The 20,522-nt window shown below is 43.1% G+C and overlaps 4 protein-coding genes across 4 annotated transcripts in view; all 4 read right to left on the bottom strand.

Moving 5' to 3' along the window:
• Positions 1-12,606, bottom strand: part of LOC144738307 (uncharacterized) — a 24,783-nt gene extending 12,177 nt beyond the window's left edge. Inside the window, exons 1-3 of the mRNA XM_078621314.1 lie at positions 9,660-12,606; positions 5,587-5,647; positions 1,528-1,594 (exon numbers count right to left, since the gene is read on the bottom strand). Of these exons, the coding sequence (XP_078477440.1) occupies positions 1,528-1,594; positions 5,587-5,647; positions 9,660-11,765 (2,234 nt within the window). The 5' untranslated portion in view covers positions 11,766-12,606. The remainder of the gene's footprint in view (positions 1-1,527; positions 1,595-5,586; positions 5,648-9,659) is intronic.
• LOC144738349 (uncharacterized) overlaps positions 1-14,438 on the bottom strand; it is a 236,657-nt gene extending 222,219 nt beyond the window's left edge. The window contains exon 1 of the mRNA XM_078621396.1: positions 13,723-14,438. The gene's annotated coding sequence lies outside the window, so the exon portion shown is untranslated. The remainder of the gene's footprint in view (positions 1-13,722) is intronic.
• LOC144738344 (uncharacterized) overlaps positions 7,780-20,522 on the bottom strand; it is a 69,892-nt gene continuing 57,149 nt past the window's right edge. The window contains exon 7 of the mRNA XM_078621391.1: positions 7,780-9,073. The gene's annotated coding sequence lies outside the window, so the exon portion shown is untranslated. The remainder of the gene's footprint in view (positions 9,074-20,522) is intronic.
• Positions 7,780-20,522, bottom strand: part of LOC144738343 (uncharacterized) — a 26,163-nt gene continuing 13,420 nt past the window's right edge. The window contains exon 2 of the transcript XR_013589226.1: positions 7,780-9,073. The gene's annotated coding sequence lies outside the window, so the exon portion shown is untranslated. The remainder of the gene's footprint in view (positions 9,074-20,522) is intronic.

Raw genomic sequence — 20,522 nt, 5'->3', positions numbered from 1 at the left:
ACGCACAGAGGAATGCATATTTACACAGTAACACATGACTTAGAAGTCAACACTTATTCATATATTCATGATATAGTGAAAAAGATTCCCAAATTCATCACACGGGCTGTTCTGGCACACAATGAGAGGGCGAATGGTCATAAACATGCCAGGAAGCCCTCGAATCTTCAAAATGAATGTTAAACCTAAAACTCCGAGCACGCAATTTTGGCTGTCTAGCTACAAAAGGAATACAGTAATCCCTCGCCACTTCGCGGTTCAAGTTTCGCGGCCTCAGTGCATCGTGGATTTTTCAGAAAAGGCACGTGATTGGTTCCCGGCGCGAGATTGACGAATGAGAGCACGAGTGGATGTACAGTATCCCGTGAGCTGATTGGCTGCGCATCATCGCATCCTCTCCCAGCTTATTCCCTTGTTGTATCTCGCCACTCTCGTTCATGCTGTCAACTGTGTCTCGCGTATCTTAGTGTTGTGTTCGAAATTAACTGGTGAGTGTAGAACACCATAATACGTATCGTATGAGAGAGAGAGTGAATGTATAATATTAAGGTTTTATAATTAAATAGATTTAAAGTATAAATATACATATTTTAAACATTCTGGTACCCACACACACATATAAGGAATTTCCTAGGGGGGCCAATCCTACTTCGCGAATTTTCACTCATCGCGGGGGGTTCCGGTCCCCATTAACCGCGATAAACGAGGGATCACTGTATTTATGAAAGCTAAATTTAGCTGACATAGCAAAAGGTGTTGAAAAGAATACTATTTGTGTCATGCAAAAATGCATAAATTAATGTTCAATCGCAACTTAGAGGTGTGAAGCCAGCCAGGATCACGATGTCCTTGCACGCTGGAATGAACAGATCTGACTTCAGCTGCATGTGTTTGCTGTGTTAACTTCTTGACTGTTTCCATTCTTATAAAGTTCCAGAGGAAAACAAAAACAAACTATTGTTGTGATACAGTATAACCTCCGTGTTCAATAGAGTTAATAGACTTAACTGCAAACACAAACTTTACACTGTCACACACTGGCATGGTTAAGAGGTGTGTCCAGACCCATGCCTAGCCACCTTCATCTTCTCACTATTAATGCTTCCTGACTCCACAAAGTAATTCAATGAGGATTAATCAACATCGCCGAGGCTGCGTGTCTCTCTCGCTCCCCGTGGTGAGATATTAACTACCTCTCCTGGCATACAGGAAGTCATGGATTCATCCCAACCCTGACGCCTGCTGTATATTTAGTTTGTGTGTCTTTCTCTCTTCCCGTGGTCGTGTGGATTTCCCTCCGGATCCGCCGGTTGTCCCCACTCCACATGCAGAGAGTGAACAACGCCACGTGTCCAGAGTGAACACCGCCACGCGTCCAGAGTGAACACCGCCACGCGTCTAGAGTGAACACCACCACGCGTATAGAGTGAACACCGCCACGCGTTTAGAGTGAACACCACCACGCGTCCAGAGTGAACACCGCCACGCATCTAGAGTGAACACCACCACGCTGTTGACAAGCTTCACCTTGTTGTTGTTGTGAGCAGGTCGCTTCTGAAAACAAGAGCGGTACAGCAGCTCAAGCGGGCGTGGCCTGGTAAAAAATGAAAAAAAAGTGTGAATATTTCAAATAAAACAAAGTTACAAAGTAGCGAGCCAGGTGAAGAGAAATTAAAACTTAAGCAAGATACTCTTTGGTTCTTTCGGTAAAGTCACGTATAATAAATAAATAAATTACATTATAGTTTCAGTTTCATTTATTTGGTATAGCCCCGTGAGCCATTCGCCTCTTGAATCAGATGCAACCGTAACAAACAAAAAACAAAAACATGAACGAGGAAACATCTTAAAGTGACTATGTGACTGTGCAAACATTAAAATCCAGGGAAAAACAGCAAAATATTCCACAAAAAGCACCTAAACCAACGCTGTGTGCAAATAGCATACGACGTTTCGATTGCAACACAAGCAATCATCATCAGGTACAAATGAAAGAGAAAAAAAACCTAGTAAACTTAGAAATGTAATGCAATACAACAGAGAGTCAGCTAACATAACAGTCAACACCCCAACTGGTTGATAACGTTCTTCCAAAGATTGCTCAATTTGAGAGAGAGACAAAACACAGACACAGAGACACATAGACAGACACATAAGCAGAGAGAGATGACAGAAAGACACAGAGAGAGAGACACACACATAGACACACAGAGAGAGATGACACAGAGACACACAAAGAGAGACACACACATACAGTGAGGTAAAAAAGTATTTGATCCCCTGCTGATTTTGTACGTTTGCCCACTGAAAAAGAAATGATCAGTCTATAATTTTAATGGTAGGTTTATTTGAACAGTGAGAGACAGAATAACAACAACAAAAATCCAGAAAAACGCATGTCAAAAATGTTATAAATTGATTTGCATTTTAATGAGGGAAATAAGTATTTGACCCCCTCTCAATCAGAATGATTTCTGGCTCCCAGGTGTCTTTTATACAGGTAACGAGCTGAGATTAGGAGCACACTCTTAAAGGGAGTGCTCCTAATATCAGCTTGTTACCTGTATAAAAGACACCTGTTCACAGTAGAAATCAATCAATCAGATTCCAAACTCTCCACCATGGCCAAGACCAAAGAGCTCTCCAAGGATGTCAGGGACAAGATTGTAGACCTACACAAGGCTGGAATGGGCTACAAGACCATCGCCAAGCAGCTTGGCGATAAGGTGACAACAGTTGGTGCGATTATTTGCAAATGGAAGAAACACAAAAGAACTGTAAATCTCACTCGGCCTGGGGCTCCATGCAAGATCTCACCTCGTGGAGTTGCAATGATCATGAAAACGGTGAGGAATCAGCCCAGAACTACACGGGAGGATCTTGTCAATGATCTCAAGGCAGCTGAGACTATAGTCACCAAGAAAACAGTTGGTAACACACTACGCCGTGAAGGACTGAAATCCTGCAGCGCCCGCAAGGTCCCCCTGCTCAAGAAAGCACATTTACATGCCCATCTGAAGTTTGCCAATGAACATCGGAATGATTCAGAGGACAACTGGGTGAAAGTGTTGTGGTCAGATGAGACCAAAATGGAGCTCTTTGGCATCAACTCAACTAGCCGTGTTTGGAAGAGGAATGCTGCCTATGACCCCAAGAACACCATCCCCACCGTCAAACATGGAGATGGAAACATTATGCTTTGGGGGTGTTTTTCTGCTAAAGGGACAGGACAACTTCACCGCATCAAAGGGACGATGGACGGGGCCATGTACTGTCAAATCTTGGGTGAGAACCTCCTTCCCTCAGCCAGGGCATTGAAAATAGGTCGTGGATGGGTATTCCAGCATGACAATGACCCAAAACACACGGCCAAGGCAACAAAGGAGTGGATCAAGAAGAAGCACATTAAGGTCCTGGAGTGGCCTAGCCAGTCTCCAGACCTTAATCCCATAGAAAATTTGTGGAGGGAGCTGAAGGTTCGAGTTGCCAAACGTCAGCCTCGAAACCTTATTGACTTGGAGAAGATCTGCAAAGAGGAGTGGGACAAAATCCCTCCTGAAATGTGTGCAAACCTGGTGGCCAACTACAAGAAACGTCTGAACTCTGTGATTGCCAACAAGGGTTTTGCCACCAAGTACTAAGTCATGTTTTGCAGAGGGGTCAAATACTTATTTCCCTCATTAAAACGCAAATCCATTTATAACATTTTGACATGCGTTTTTCTGGATTTTTGTTGTTGTTATTCTGTCTCTCACTGTTCAAATAAACCTACCATTAAAATTATAGACTGATCATTTCTTTGTCAGTGGGCAATCGTACAAAATAAGCAGGGGATCAAATACTCTTTTCCCTCACTGTAGACACACAGACAAATGACACAGACACACAGAGAGAGACACACACACATAGACACAGAGAGATGACACAGAGACACACAGAGAGAGACACAAGCACACAGAGAAACAACGCCTGTGTCGAGGCCTTAAATAGAGAGAGGGGCAGAGAGAGGGGGGGGGCAGAGAGAGGGGGGGGGGGGTAGAGAGGGGGGGGGTAGAGAAATTAGCACGTCAATGCAAGGCCGTAGCCATGGAGTCAACATTGGGGGGGGACCAAATCTTCCAGGGGGGTCTGGGGTCCCCCCCCCAGAAAAATATCTAAATTTGAAAACTCATTTCCTGCCATTTCCTCCCAAACATATTTTTAAAAGTTCACTAACACATGGGATGGAATTTGTTTTATTTGATACAATAATGTCTAATAGTGTATTGTATTACATTGCTCTGTTTTTTCTTTTTTACCTTTTCTTGTTTCATAGTATGTAATGGCAGAGATTAGGGATTCATAAAGTACAACGCAATCATATAAACAGAAATCTATGCATTGTGATATGAAGACAACTCCAGATTTCGTGGCCAAGGTTTAGCAAATTGTTATTTTTATTAACAGAGCATCGCAATTATTATTTACAAATATTTTACAGAAATATATTGGAGGGGCATATTTGATTATTATAATTATTATAACATATTATGATTATTATAACATGTTATAATTATTATAACATATACTTATTATAACATTATAATTAATATATATTATATTTATTATAACATTATAATTACGGCCTTGTGTCAATGAGAGATTTGGAGCTTTGGTGACTGCACACAGAGAGAGACACTTAATCAAACAAACTTAATATTTGAAATGTAATACAACACAGAGAGTCGGTCAACACACCAACTGACGTACTCTTAGGTTGTTTCGGTAAAGTCACCATGTCGGTAACAAATTAATTTAAAATTAATAAAAGTAAAAATAGAAATAAAATAATAAAAAATCACGCCTCACTTGATGCAGCAAATCTGGCTGTGACGGTCCCACCTGATGACGGAGACTTGTGTTGCCTCCGAAACGTCGTGATTTTTTATTTAATATTTTATTTCTATTGTTACTTTTATTAATTTTTATTTATTTTTTCACCTACACGGTGACTTTACCTAACAAACCTAAGAGCATGAATCCTTGCAGTCACAAAAGCTTCAAATCTAGAGTTAACACAACTAACGCATCGCCTGGCTGATCGCGTTCTTCCACAGGTTGCTAAACTATCTTCTTGGTTCTTTCGGTAAAGTCACGTAGAATGGAAATAATAAAATAATAAAAATTATTTAACATATTAGTTTTACTATTTTATTATTTCCATTCTACGTGATGTAAAACATATTAAAAGTTTATTATGTTACATTTTTATTATTTTATGTTTATTCTTTTATTATTTCCATTCTACGTGATGACTTTACCGAAAGAACCAAGCAGATGAATCACTGCAGTCACGAAAGCTTTAAATCGAAATTGCTAAACGAAGCGAGAGAATTGAAGCGAACGCGACCAGGCGAGGGCAGGAGGCAAGGCCCCGCGTTGTAAAGTTTCAATCTGGACATCGCTTCCATGCTCGCTGCTACTCAAATAACATCCCTGCGAGAGAGAGAGAGCGAGGCTCTACCTCGATAAACAACAACCACAACCACCACAACAACAACCACCACTACAACCACAACCACCACAACCGCGATCAGAATTTCTTACCTCGGATTTCAGTTCCCGCGCGGAGCCGCAACTTTCCGTTACTTCGTGACGTCACGCGGCAGCAGCAGGTGACATGACGTCACTTGCGTGGTACAAGACACTCTCCTCCCACGTCGAACGGGACTTAACTTGAACAAATTATGTTAATGAGACCAGCCCAGACGTGGAGGGATGGGGCGGGGCTGCTGAACCCGTCGCAAAAAAACTCGCGACGACTTTCACGAATAAATTATGTTAATGAGGCGCCAGTCACCGGCCGTAGCTTTGCCCAAATAAGGATTGGCACTGGGACAGATATCGGCAGCGGCCGAGCGGAGGTGACGTCACGCTCAAGAGCTTCGCGGTCGAGGGGTGGGGGGAATACCTTGGTGACATGACGTCACTAACGAGGCACACCTCCCCCTGGCGTTTGACGCCGATGAGGTCACACTGAGCGGTGACGTCAGAGGGCGGGGTCAGAGTTCAAGTTTGTTGACAGAAGGGGAGCGGCAGTGTCGAAACGGCCTCAAACGAGAACCCGGTGCGGTGTGTCAACATCGCTCGCACTGGGGAGACAAAGGCGGCCGGGCGTGGGGCTGGCCACCCACCCCCTCTGTGTGTGCCGTGACGACCTCCATCGGTGCTGCTACTCGCTATGAGCAGCACTTTGTAGATGTCGTGGCTTGGCTCTCGACATTTCACGATGACATTTTCACGTCCTTAAAAAGATGATCGCCATACTAACCTAGGCCGTTTTTTGGCAAAATTGGTCCAATTTTCCTAGCTTTATTTTTCAACGAAAAGTGCATTCCTTAGTTGTGTTTAGCCTGAGTAGCCTATATATTACGTTAAAAAGTGTGGAATTCCATGCATGAAATTTAGAAGTAAAAAGAAAAAGTGAATTCCTCCATTTTGTTAAGGATTAGTATGCTCTATATTACATTAAAAGTGGGAAATTTCACCATTAAATTTTCACGTCCCAAACAGGAAATCGGCATACTGCCGTTTTTGGCTAAAATTTTACGAATTTTTACAGCTGTATTTTTGAAGAAAAAGTGCATTCCTCGGTTGTGGTTAGCCTGAGTAGCCTATATATTACATTAAAAGTGGGAAATTTCACCATGAAATTTGAAGTAAAAACATCAAATCAGCATTGTTAACCAGTGCCGTTCTTGGCCAAAATTTGCTCAATTTTCATAGCTAGATTTTCCAAGAAAAAGTGAATTCCTCCATTTTGTTAAGCTCTATATTACTTTAAAAGTGGGAAATTTCACCATTACATTTTCACGTCCCAAAAATAAAATCGCCATACTTATGCCAGTTTTAACCAAAATAAGCAAAATTTTCATAGCTTTCTTTTTCAACAAAAAGTTAATTCATCAATTGTATTTACCCTTAGTATGCCATGTATTAGATTAAAAGTGGAACATTTTATGATGAAATGTTCACGTCCCAGTATAGAAAATCGGCATACTAACATATGCCGTTTTTGGCCAATAATGGACACATTTTTACAGCTTCATTTTTTAACAAAAGTGCAATCCTCGGGTGTGTTTAGCCTTAGTATCCTATATATATTACGTAAAAAAAAGTGGGAAATTTCACCATGAAATTTTAAAGTAAAAAAATAAAATCGGCCAAAATTGGCCAAACTTTCAGCCTTATTAGTCGACAAAAGTTCATTGCTCCATTGTATTTAGCCTTAGTATGCTATGTATTAGATTAAAAGTTGAAAATGTTATGATGAAATGTGCACGTCCCAATATAGAATATCGGCATACTAACCTATGCCGTTTTTGGCCAATAATGGACAAATATTTGCAACTTCATTTTTCAACAAAAGTGCAATCCTCGGGTGTGCTTAGCCTTAGTATCCTATATATTACGATAAAAAGCGGGAAATTTCACGCCAGGTACTTCCCGCGAGTACTCTTATATAAGCACACAACTTCATCTGTGATGAACCCTGCACTTTCCTTCGTTTTCATGCAGGAGGCGCTGCAAACCTACGCGCCCCCTACATGAACGACGGAGGAGCAGGGACAGACGTTCGATCGCGTTGGAATCGATCTGAAGATGGCGGTCTTCTGGCACGGCCAGCTCTGTGTTGCCTTATCTCCGCCCCGCGATCCCAACCAGGTGAAAGTCCGCATCGAACCGAACCCCGGTAAGGCCATCTACTTAACGACTAGAGAAAATTCACACGAAATGTCGTTTTCAATGAAGTCTTCCAGATGGAAAATGATATCAGCTTTTAATTAAGAAATACAATAATCTAATTCAAAAAGAATACAATTCAAAGTTGTTTCATTTTAAAACTTCTAAACGGAGCATCGGGTGCTTGCGTGGATGTGTCGTTCGTGTGAATTTTTTTTGTGACTTTCCTGGCCCAAGGCCGTAAATGGTTGTGAGGGGCGCCGCAGGCAGTGAGGCTTGCTTCAACCCCATGGTTGTCAACATCCAGACGTTAATCGGCAAGGACCATTTCTCGTCCTAGTTCGCCAACATATAAGACATCATGCAAAATTCGAATGAGTGTTGTTGTGGAGAATGTATCTACTAGATGTGCTCTGCCTTGTAACCGAATACAAATCTGTACCAAAAATGCATTTCAAATGTGCTCTTAAAATTACCTCCTTGCTATGAAGCAGATCAGCAGACACGACATCTTTCATTTATCGATCTCTCCATGAAACAGAGGAATATTTTACACAAACTATAACTAGCAAAGCCTCCTGGGAGTCCGTCATTGATTCAGTGCAAGCCACCTGGGGACCCTTATTGGTGCACAGCGTCTCAAGAGCAGCCGGGCTTGCTTCAACCGATAGTTACTGACATCCAAACGTTAATCAGCAAGGAGCATTTCTAGCCCTAGTTAGACAAAATCTACGTCAACACGTAATACAAAATTATAATTCGTGTTGTAGAGAATGTATCTCCTCTACGTGTAACTTTTGAGTGGTTTGCCTTGTAACAGATGAATGATCCGAGTGTGCTCCCTATTTCAAAGACAATGAGTTGCTCCAGAGGGAGATGCTTCCTGAAAACACAAAAATACCCTTTTACCTGTATCACAAGAACAATGAGTCTCACCTGAGTGATCTGTACAGATTACTTGCAAAACACACACTGTGTCCTAACATCACTTATTCAATGTTTGACCCTTATAGACAAAATGGTACATGTACGCACACAATCAGACAAGTATTCATTCTAAATTATTGACAGGCATATGAACAAAATTGAATTACTGCACTGAAATATACTGCATTAGGTTACATCCTAATAACAAGCTAATTAAAAAAAATATGCACCGTCTGCTTAACAGTGTATGTACAACATACTAATGCACCATTCAAAACGAGTCGGCCATTCCATGCTGGCATCTGGGTAAAAATTTAGCAAATTCTAAACATTACCTACAAACTCCACAACTGAGATGCCACATCAACCATCGCCCCCTACTGACAGGCTCTTGTCCACATGCAGGCCGGTAAAGGGCCACCACCTTGTGCCACACAGGGGCAGCTGCTGCTTGGGGATGCTCTTGGAGTGTTTGAGACGAGATACGATACAAAACTCCGAGTTGCCGAGGCAATTAAGCAAGCACAATATAAATGCAATTGATAACAGTGAATGCTTGGGAGCTTATTGGCATTCGCTCCTGGTTAGAGATCTACCCAACCCACAGGTCCACAAAGACTGGCCACTCTTACCCTGCAGGTTGAACCTAGGAACTGAGTGTTCAACTTCACATTCTTGTCATTAAAGGCATGTGACAAAGGTGCATCTATTGGAGCGGCATCGTCTAAGGCAGTGGTTCTTAACCTTGTTGGAGGTACTGAACCCCACCAGTTTCATATGCGCATTCACAGAACCCTTCTTAATTGGAAAAATAAAATATGTTTTCAAATTCAAAACATAGGTACATGTTTTACTGGTGCACAATCATGAGTCAGGTGTGTGTCTTAACCTCCGCCGAATCCCTGAGACTGACTCACCGAACCCCTGGGGTTCGATCGAACCCAGCTTAAGAACCACTGGTCTAAGGCTTACGCATCTCCCGGGTCTCCATTTGACTTTGTATTGTCTCAGAGGAAGTCCACCCACACCTCCACTTCCACAAACTGCTGGGAGTTGCCTCGCTCTGCCTCACAGTCAGAATTCTCCTCCTGCTTCACGTTGCCTCCATCGATGTGAAGGTCCGATTTGGGAGTTGAATCTTCATCTTCACATTTTACCTTCACTTCTTCGCTCTTCACCATCACGTCTTCACATTTCACCTTCACCTCTTCATATTTCACCTTGACACCTTTAAAAGTGTCCAAGCTGGGATTTTCTTCCGGTTCTTGTTTGATGAGGGATGAGATCATTGCGGCACTTTGACTTTCACAAGCTGATTTCAGACTCCACTCCTTGTGGATCTTCTGATGCTTCTGTGTTCTCTGGTGTTTTTCAAGATGAGCTGAACGTGCAAACGCCCTCCCACACACACTGCACTTGAAGGGTTTCTCTCCCGTGTGTATTCTCTGGTGTCTTTCAAGAGCAGATGACTGTGCAAACGCCTTCCCGCACAAACTGCACCTGAACGGTTTCTCTCCCGTGTGTGTACTCTGGTGTTGTTCAAGATGTGATGACCATGCAAACGCTTTCCCACACACACTGCACTTGAAGGGTTTCTCTCCCGTGTGTGTTCTCTGGTGTGCATGAAGAGCAGATGAACGTGCAAACGCCTTCCCACACACACTGCACTTGAAGGGTTTCTCTCCCGTGTGTGTTCTCTGGTGTCTTTCAAGAACAGATGACTGTGCAAATGCCTTCCCACACACACTGCACTTGAAGGGTTTCTCTCCCGTGTGTATTCTCTGGTGTGTTACAAGACTAGATGAATCTGAAAACGTCTTCCCACACACACTGCACTTGAAGGGTTTCTCTCCCGTGTGTATTCTCTGGTGTACATGAAGAGAAGATGAATATGAAAACGCCTTCCCACACACACTGCACTTGAAGGGTTTCTCTCCTCTGTGAGTTCCCTGGTGTGCTACAAGAGAACATGAATGTGAAAACAACTTCCCACACACATTGCACTTGAAGGGTTTCTCTCCTGTGTGTGTTCTCTGGTGTCCTACAAGATTAATTGACTGTGAAAACGCCTTCCCACACACACTGCACTTGAAGGGTTTCTCTCCCGTGTGTGTTCTTTGGTGTGTTACAAGAGCGGATGACTGTGCAAACGCCCTCCCACACACAGTGCACTTGAAGGGTTTCTCTCCTGTGTGTGTTCTCTGGTGTGCTACAAGATGAATTGACTGTGAAAACGCCTTCCCACACACACTGCACTTGAAGGGTTTCTCTCCTGTGTGTATTCTCTGGTGTGTTACAAGAGCAGATGAATCTGAAAACGCCTTCCCACACACAGTGCACTTGAACGGTTTCTCTCCCGTGTGTGTTCTCTGGTGTATTACACAAGTAGATGAATCTGAAAACGCCTTCCCACACACACTGCACTTGAAGGGTTTCTCTCCCGTGTGTGTTCTCTGGTGTATTACACGAGTAGATGAATCTGAAAACGCCTTCCCACACACACTGCACTTGAAGGGTTTCTCTCCCGTGTGTGTTCTCTGGTGTTTTCTAAGAACAGATGAATCTGAAAACGCCTTCCCACACACAGTGCACTTGAACGGTTTCTCTCCCGTGTGTGTTCTCTGGTGTATTACATGAGTAGATGAATCTGAAAACGCCTTCCCACACACATTGCACTTGAAGGGTTTCTCTCCCGTGTGTGTTCTCTGGTGTTTTCTAAGAACAGATGAAGCTGAAAACGCCTTCCCACACACACTGCACTTGAAGGGTTTCTCTCCCGTGTGTGTTCTTTGGTGTGTTACAAGAGTGGATGACTTTGCAAACGCCCTCCCACACACAGTGCACTTGAAGGGTTTCTCTCCCGTGTGTGTTCTCTGGTGTTCTACAAGATGAGCTGAACGTGCAAACGCCTTCCCACACACACTGCACTTGCACGGTTTCTCTCCTGTGTGAGTTCTCTGGTGCTGTGTCAAATTTCCAGGATGATCCGTGCTGTATGCACACCGGTCACATTGTTGCCTTTTTGCACCGAACCGCGCCGACTGCCTTTGCTCCATCAGACCAATTCTGCAGAGGCAGCGACAGCTGCAGACAGAAAAAAAGAATATCCACACCATCTACACATCAATATCGATGCACAGAAGAATGCATATACACAGTCACACGTGACTTACACGTCTATACTTATTCATATATTCATGATAAAGTGAAAAAGTGTCCCAAATTCATCACACGGGCTGTTCTGGCACACAATGAGAGGGCAAATGGTTATAACCGTGCCTGGAAGCCCTCGTATCTTCAAAATGAATGTTAACCCAAAACTCCGAGCACACAATTTTGGCTGTCTGGCTTCAAAAGGAATATTTATGAAAGCTAAATTCAGCTGACATAGCAAAGGGTGTTGAAAATAATACAATTTTTGTTCTGCAGAAATGCATAAATTAATGTTCAATCGCAACTTAGAGGTGTGAAGCCAGGCACAGATGTCCTTGAATGCTGGGATGAACAGTTCCGACTTCAGCTGCACCGTGTGCTGTGATAACTTCCTGACTCCATTCTTATAAAGAGTTCCAGATGAAAAAAAATACAACTACTGTTTTGGAAAAACCTCCGTGCTCAATGGAGTTAATAGACTTTACTGCAACTATAAACTTCATACTGTCACACACTCAAGAGGCGGAGCCAGGATTTTCAGGTACGGGGGGAAACCCCTCCAGTTATTAAGCAAGAAGTTGTTAGTAAGGAGTTGTAAGAACTTGTCCCTTGCTTTTTATTTGACGCGTGTGATCGGCATCGTGCTCACTGAAGGTGTTGATGCCTTCAGGGAAGTCGTGTACTGTAGACGCAACTGCGCACAATTCTGCGAGTCGCTTGTAACTGCTTTGCCGTTTCTTATTGCCAATTATGGACACGGACTGTTGTCCTCTCAGAGTCCCTGGCACGTAATAACATGCCACACGGTGGCAGTGGGGGTCGCAAAATGCTGATTTATCTATATATATAAGGGAAATTTGTGATTGTCTGTTCTAAAACATGCAACAAACTTAAAATTAGGCATGTGGGTAGCTTCCAGACTGTACACAATGCGAAAAGTATAAAAATAGACTTGTGTATTTTGGGGGGGAGGGGGTGGGGCGCAATAATGCATTTATTTTGCACGCAAGTGAGCGGTGACGTCATATCTGTGATGTCACACCCGCATGCGGAAGCATTAGATAGCGTGCTTGCTGACGTCACCCCCCCCCCCCAAACACTCCGCGTAGGACGTGTTTTAATCCAAGACAAGAATCCAAGTCCCGGGCAAAGCCGGGTAGTGAAGCTAGTTACTAATAAACCCCAATGATCCCATCGAAATTAGAGATTTCGATCGGATCGTTGGGGGGGCACGTGCCACCCCACCCCCACTGGCTCCACCACTGTCACACACTGGCAGCATGGTTCACAGGTGGTGGTGTGTCCAGACCCACGTCTGGCCACCTTCACCTGCTCAGTATTAATGCTTCCTCACTCCACCAAGTAATTCATTGAGGATCAACCAACACAGCCGAGGCTGCGTGTCTCTCTCTCTCTCCCAGTGGTCGCGTTGATTTCCTTCCCAATCCCCAGGTATCCCCTCCACATGTCCAGAGTGAACACCGCCACGCGTCTAGAGTGAACACCGCCACGCGTCCAGAGTGAACACCGCCACGCGTCCAGAGTGAACACCGCCACGCGTCCAGAGTGAACACCGCCACGCGTCCAGAGTGAACACCGCCACGCGTCCAGAGTGAACACCGCCAAGCGTCTAGAGTGAACACCTCCACGCGTCTAGAGTGAACACCGCCACGCGTCTAGAGTGAACACCGCCACGCGTTCAGAGTGAACACCGCCACGCGTCCAGAGTGAACACCGTCACGCGTCCAGAGTGAACACCGCCACGCGTCCAGAGTGAACACCGCCACGCGTCCAGAGTGAACACCGCCACGCGTCCAGAGTGAACACCGCCACGCGTCCAGAGTGAACACCGCCACGCGTCCAGAGTGAACACCGCCACGCATCTAGAGTGAACACCACCACGCTGTTGACAAGGCTCACCTTGTTGTTGTTGTTGTGAGCAGGTCGCTTCTGAAAACAAGAGCGGTACAGCAGCTCAAGCGGGCGTGGCCTGGTAAAAAATGAAAAAAAAAGTGTGAATATTTCAAATAAAACAAAGTTACAAAGTAGCGAGCCAGGTGAAGAGAAATTCAAACTTAAGCAAGATACTCTTTGGTTCTTTCGGTAAAGTCACGTAGAATAAATAAATAAATAAAATTATAGTTTCTGTTTCATTTATTTGGTATAGCCCCGTGAGCCATTCGGCTCTTGAATCGGATGCAACCGCAACAAACAAAAACATGAACGAGAAAACATCTTAAAGTGACTATGTGACTGTGCAAACATAAAATCCAGGGAAAAACAGCAAAATATTCCACAAAAAGCACCTAAACCAACGCTGTGTGCAAATAGCATACGACGTTTCGATTGCAACACAAGCAATCATCATCAGGTACAAATGAAAGAGAAAAAAAACCTAGTAAACTTAGAAATGTAATGCAATACAACACAGAGAGTCGGCTAACATAACAGTCAACACCCCAACTGGTTGATAACGTTCTTCCAAAGATTGCTCAATTTGAGAGAGAGACAAAACACAGACACGGAGACACATAGACAGACACATAAGCAGAGAGAGATGACACAAAGACACAGAGAGAGAGAGACACACACACAGACACACAGAGAGAGATGACACAGAGACACACAGAGAGACACACACATACAGTGAGGGAAAAAAGTATTTGATCCCCTGCTGATTTTGTATGTTTGCCCACTGACAAAGAAATGATCAGTCTATAATTTTAATGGTAGGTTTATTTGAACAGTGAGAGACAGAATAACAACAACAAAAATCCAGAAAAACGCATGTCAAAAATGTTATAAATTGATTTGCATTTTAATGAGGGAAATAAGTATTTGACCCCCTCTCAATCAGAATGATTTCTGGCTCCCAGGTGTCTTTTATACAGGTAACGAGCTGAGATTAGGAGCACACTCTTAAAGGGAGTGCTCCTAATATCAGCTTGTTACCTGTATAAAAGACACCTGTTCACAGTAGAAATCAATCAATCAGATTCCAAAATCTCCACCATGGCCAAGACCAAAGAGCTCTCCAAGGATGTCAGGGACAAGATTGTAGACCTACACAAGGCTGGAATGGGCTACAAGACCATCGCCAAGCAGCTTGGCGATAAGGTGACAACAGTTGGTGCGATTATTCGCAAATGGAAGAAACACAAAAGAACTGTAAATCTCACTCGGCCTGGGGCTCCATGCAAGATCTCACCTCGTGGAGTTGCAATGATCATGAAAACGGTGAGGAATCAGCCCAGAACTACACGGGAGGATCTTGTCAATGATCTCAAGGCAGCTGAGACTATAGTCACCAAGAAAACAGTTGGTAACACACTACGCCGTGAAGGACTGAAATCCTGCAGCGCCCGCAAGGTCCCCCTGCTCAAGAAAGCACATTTACATGCCCATCTGAAGTTTGCCAATGAACATCGGAATGATTCAGAGGACAACTGGGTGAAAGTGTTGTGGTCAGATGAGACCAAAATGGAGCTCTTTGGCATCAACTCAACTCGCCGTGTTTGGAAGAGGAATGCTGCCTATGACCCCAAGAACACCATCCCCACCGTCAAACATGGAGATGGAAACATTATGCTTTGGGGGTGTTTTTCTGCTAAAGGGACAGGACAACTTCACCGCATCAAAGGGACGATGGACGGGGCCATGTACTGTCAAATCTTGGGTGAGAACCTCCTTCCCTCAGCCAGGGCATTGAAAATAGGTCGTGGATGGGTATTCCAGCATGACAATGACCCAAAACACACGGCCAAGGCAACAAAGGAGTGGCTCAAGAAGAAGCACATTAAGGTCCTGGAGTGGCCTAGCCAGTCTCCAGACCTTAATCCCATAGAAAATCTGTGGAGGGAGCTGAAGGTTCGAGTTGCCAAACGTCAGCCTCGAAACCTTAATGACTTGGAGAAGATCTGCAAAGAGGAGTGGGACAAAATCCCTCCTGAAATGTGTGCAAACCTGGTGGCCAACTACAAGAAACGTCTGAACTCTGTGATTGCCAACAAGGGTTTTGCCACCAAGTACTAAGTCATGTTTTGCAGAGGGGTCAAATACTTATTTCCCTCATTAAAACGCAAATCCATTTATAACATTTTGACATGCGTTTTTCTGGATTTTTGTTGTTGTTATTCTGTCTCTCACTGTTCAAATAAACCTACCATTAAAATTATAGACTGATCATTTCTTTGTCAGTGGGCAATCGTACAAAATCAGCAGGGGATCAAATACTCTTTTCCCTCACTGTAGACACACAGACAGATGACACAGACACACAGAGAGAGACACACACACATAGACACAGAGAGATGACACAGAGACACACAGAGAGAGACACAAGCACACAGAGAAACAACGCCTGTGTCGAGGCCTTAAATAGAGAGAGGGGCAGAGAGAGGGGGGGCAGAGAGAGGGGGGGGGGTAGAGAGGGGGGGGGGTAGAGAAATTAGCACGTCAATGCAAGGCCGTAGCCATGGAGTCAACATTGGGGGGGGGGCAAATCTTCCAGGGGGGTCTGGGGTCCCCCCCCCAGAAAAATATCTAAATTTGAAAACTCATTTCCTGCCATTTCCTCCCAAACATATTTTTAAAAGTTCACTAACACATGGGATGGAATTTGTTTTATTTGATACAATAATGTCTAATAGTGTGTTGTATTACATTGCTCTGTTTTTTCTTTTTTACCTTTTCTTGTTTCATAGTATGTAATGGCAGAGATTAGGGATTCATAAAGTACAACGCAATCATGTAAACAGAAATGTATGCATTGTGATATGAAGACAACTCCAGATTTCATGGCCAAGGTTTAGAAAATTGTTCTTTTTATTAACAGAGCATCGCAATTATTATTTACAAATATTTTACAGAAATATATTGGAGGGGCATATTTGATTATTATAATTATTATAACATATTATGATTATTGTAACATGTTATATTTATTATAACATTATAATTACGGCCTTGTGTCAATGAGAGATTTTGAGCTTTGGTGACTGCACACAGAGAGAGACACTTAATCAAACAAACTTAATATTTGAAATGTAATGCAACACAGAGTCGGTCAACACACCAACTAACGTACTCTTAGGTTATTTTGGTAAAGTCACCATGTAGGTAGAAAATTAAATTAAAATTAATAAAAGTAAAAATAGAAATAAAATAATAAAAAAAAATCACGCTTCACTTGATGCAGCAAATCTGGCTGTGACGGTCCCACCTGATGACTTGTGTTGCCTCCGAAACGTCGTGATTTTTTCTTTTATATTTTATTCTATTGTTACTTTTATTAATTTTTATTTAATTTTTCACCTACACGGTGACTTTACCGAACAAACCTAAGGGCATGAATCCTTGCAGTCACAAAAGCTTCAAATCTAGAGTTAACACAACTAACGCATCGCCTGGCTGATCGCGTTCTTCCACAGGTTGCTAAACTATCTTCTTGGTTCTTTCGGTAGTCACGTAGATGGAAATAATAAAATAATAAAAATTATTTTACATATTAGTTTTACTATTTTATTATTTCCATTCTACGTGATGTAAAACATATTAAAAGTTTATTATGTTACATTTTTATTGTTTTATGTTTATTATTTTATTATTTCCATTCTACGTGATGACTTTACCGAAAGAACCAAGCAGATGAATCACTGCAGTCACGAAAGAAGCTTTAAATCGAAATTGCTAAACTAAGCGAGAGAATTGAAGCGAACGCGATCAGGCGAGGGCAGGAGGCAAGGCCCCGTGTTGTAAAGTTTCAATCAGGACATCGCTTCCATGCTCGCTGCTACTCAAATAACATCCCTACGAGAGAGAGAGAGCGAGGCTCTACCTCGGTAAACAACAACCACAACCACCACCACAACAACCACCACAACAACAACCACCACAACAACCACCACCACAACCGCGATGAGAATTTCTTACCTCGGATTTCAGTTCCCGCGCGGAGCGGCAACTTTCCGTTACCTCGTGACGTCACGCGGCAGCAGGTGACATGACGTCACTTGCGGGGTACACCTCCCCCTGGCGTTTGATGCCGATGAGGTCACGCTGAGCGGTGACGTCAGAGAGCGGGGTCAGAGTTCAAGTTTGCTGACAGAAAGGGAGCGGCAGTGTCGAAACGGCCTCAAACGAGTCCCCGGTGCGGTGTGTCAACATCGCCAGCACTGGGGAGACAAAGGCGGCCGGGCGTGGTGCTGGCCACCCACCCCCTCTGTGTGTGCCGTGACGACCTCCATCGGTGCTGCTACTCGCTATGAGCAGCACTTTGTAGATGTCGTGGCTTGGCTCTCCAGCACACCGCTGGCGACATTTCACGATGACATTTTCACGTCCATAAAAGAAAATCGCCATACTAACCTAGGCCGTTTTTTGGCAAAATCGATCAAAATTTTTTTTAGCTTTTTTTGCAACGAAAAGTGCATTCCTTGGTTGTGTTTAGCCTGAGTAGCCCATATATTACGTTAAAAGTGTGGAAATTCATGCATTAAATTTAGAAGTAACAAGAAAAAGTGAATTCCTCCATTTTGTTAAGCATTAGTATGCTCTATATTACATTAAAAGTGGGAAATTTCACCATTAAATTTCCACGCCCCAAACAGGAAATCGGCATACGAACCTCTGCCGTTTTTGGCTAAAATTTAACGCATTTTTACAGCTGTATTTTTTTAACAAAAAGTGCATTCCTCGGTTGTGTTTAGCCCGAGTAGTCTATATATTACATTAAAAGTGAGAAATTTCACTATGAAATTTGAAGTAAAAACATCAAATCGGCATACTTTACCAATGCCGTTCTTGGCCAAAATTTTCTCAATTTTCATAGCTAGATTTTCCAAGAAAAAGTTAATTCCTCCATTTTGTTAAGCATTCGTATGCTCTATATTACTTTAAAAGTGGGAAATTTTCACGATTAAATTTTAACGTCCCAAAAATAAAATCGGCATACTTATGCCGGTTTTAACCAAAATAAGCAAAATTTTCATAGCTTTCTTTTTAAAAAAAAAAAGTTAATTCATCAATTGTATTTACCATTAGTATGCTATGTATTAGATTAAAAGTGGAACATTTTATGATGAAATGTGCACGTCCCAATATAGAATATCGGCATACTAACCTCTGCCGTTTTTGGCCAATAATGAACAAATATTTGCAACTTCATTTTTCAACAAAAGTGCAATCTCGGGTGTGCTTAGCCTTAGTATCCTATAGATTACGATAAAAAGCGGGAAATTTCACGCCGGGTACTTCCCGCGAGTACTCTTATATAAGCACACAACTTCATCTGTGGTCAACACTGCACTTTCATTCGTTTTCATGCAGGAGGCGCTGCAAACCTACGCGCCCCCTGCATGAACGACGGAGGAGCAGGGACAGACGTTCAATCGCGTTGGAATCGATCTGCAGACGGCGGACTTCTGGCACGGCCAGCTCTGTGTCGCCTTATCTCCACCCCGCGATCCCAACCAGGTGAAAGTCCGCATCGAACCGAACCCCGGTAAGGCCATCTACTTAACGACTAGAGAAATTTCACACGAAATGTTGTTTTCAATGAAGTCTTCCAGATGTAAAATGACATAAGCTTTAATGAAGAAATACAATTATCTAATTCAAAAATAATACAATTCAAAGTTGTTTCATTTTAAAACTTCAAAACGGAGCATCGGGTGCTTGCGTGGATGTGTCGTTCGTGTGAATTTTTTTCGTGACTTTCCTGGCCCAAGGCCGTAAATGGTTGTGAGGGGCACCGCAGGCGGTCAGGCTTGCTTCACCCCATGGTTGTCAACATCCAGACGTTAATAGGCAAGGACCATTTCTCATCCTAATTCGACAAAATCTACGTCAACACGTAATACAAAATTATAATTCGTGTTGTTGAGAATGTACCTCCTCTACGTGTAACTTTTGAGTGGTATGCCTTGTAACTGATGAATGATCCGAGTGTGCTCCCTATTTCAAAGACAATGAGTTGCTCCAGAGGGAGATGCTTCCTGAAAACACAAAAGTACCCTTTGACCTGTACCACAAGAACAATGAGTCTCACCTGAGTGATCTGTACAGGTTACTTGCAAAACACACACTTTGTCCTAACATCACTTATTCAATGTTTGACCCTTATAGACAAAATGGTACATGTACGCACACCATCATACAAGTATTCATTCTAAATTATTGACAGGCATATTAACAAAATTTAATTACTGCACTGAAATATACTGCATTAGGTTACATCCTATTAACAAGAAGCTAATTAAAAAAATACGCACCGTCTGCTTAACAGTGTATGTACAACATACTAATGCACCACTCAAAACGAGTCGGCCATTGCATGCTGGCATCTGGGTCAAAATGTAGCAAATTCTAAAAACATTATCTACAAACTCCACAACTGAGATGCCACATCAACCATCGCCCCCTACTGACAGGCTCTTGTCCACATGCAGGCCGGTGCACGGCCACCACCTTGTGCCACATAGGGGCAGCTGCTACTCGGGGATGCTCTTCGAGTGTTTGAGACGAGAAACGATATAGAACTCATTCTAGATTTGAAGCTTTCGTGACTGCAAGGATTCATATTCTTAGGTTTTTTCGGTAAAGTCACGTAGGTAAAACATTAAAATTAATGAAAGTAAAATAAAATAAAAATCACGACGTTTCGGAGGCAACACAAGTCTCCGTCATCAGGTGGGACCGTCACAGCCAGATTTGCTGCATCA

Source organism: Lampetra planeri, chromosome 81 (assembly GCF_965212315.1).
Source record: "Lampetra planeri chromosome 81, kcLamPlan1.2.h2, whole genome shotgun sequence".
NCBI classification, from domain to species: domain Eukaryota; kingdom Metazoa; phylum Chordata; class Hyperoartia; order Petromyzontiformes; family Petromyzontidae; genus Lampetra; species Lampetra planeri.
The sequence above is the reverse complement of the archived record's forward strand: the minus strand, read 5'-3'. Positions and strand labels throughout refer to the sequence as shown.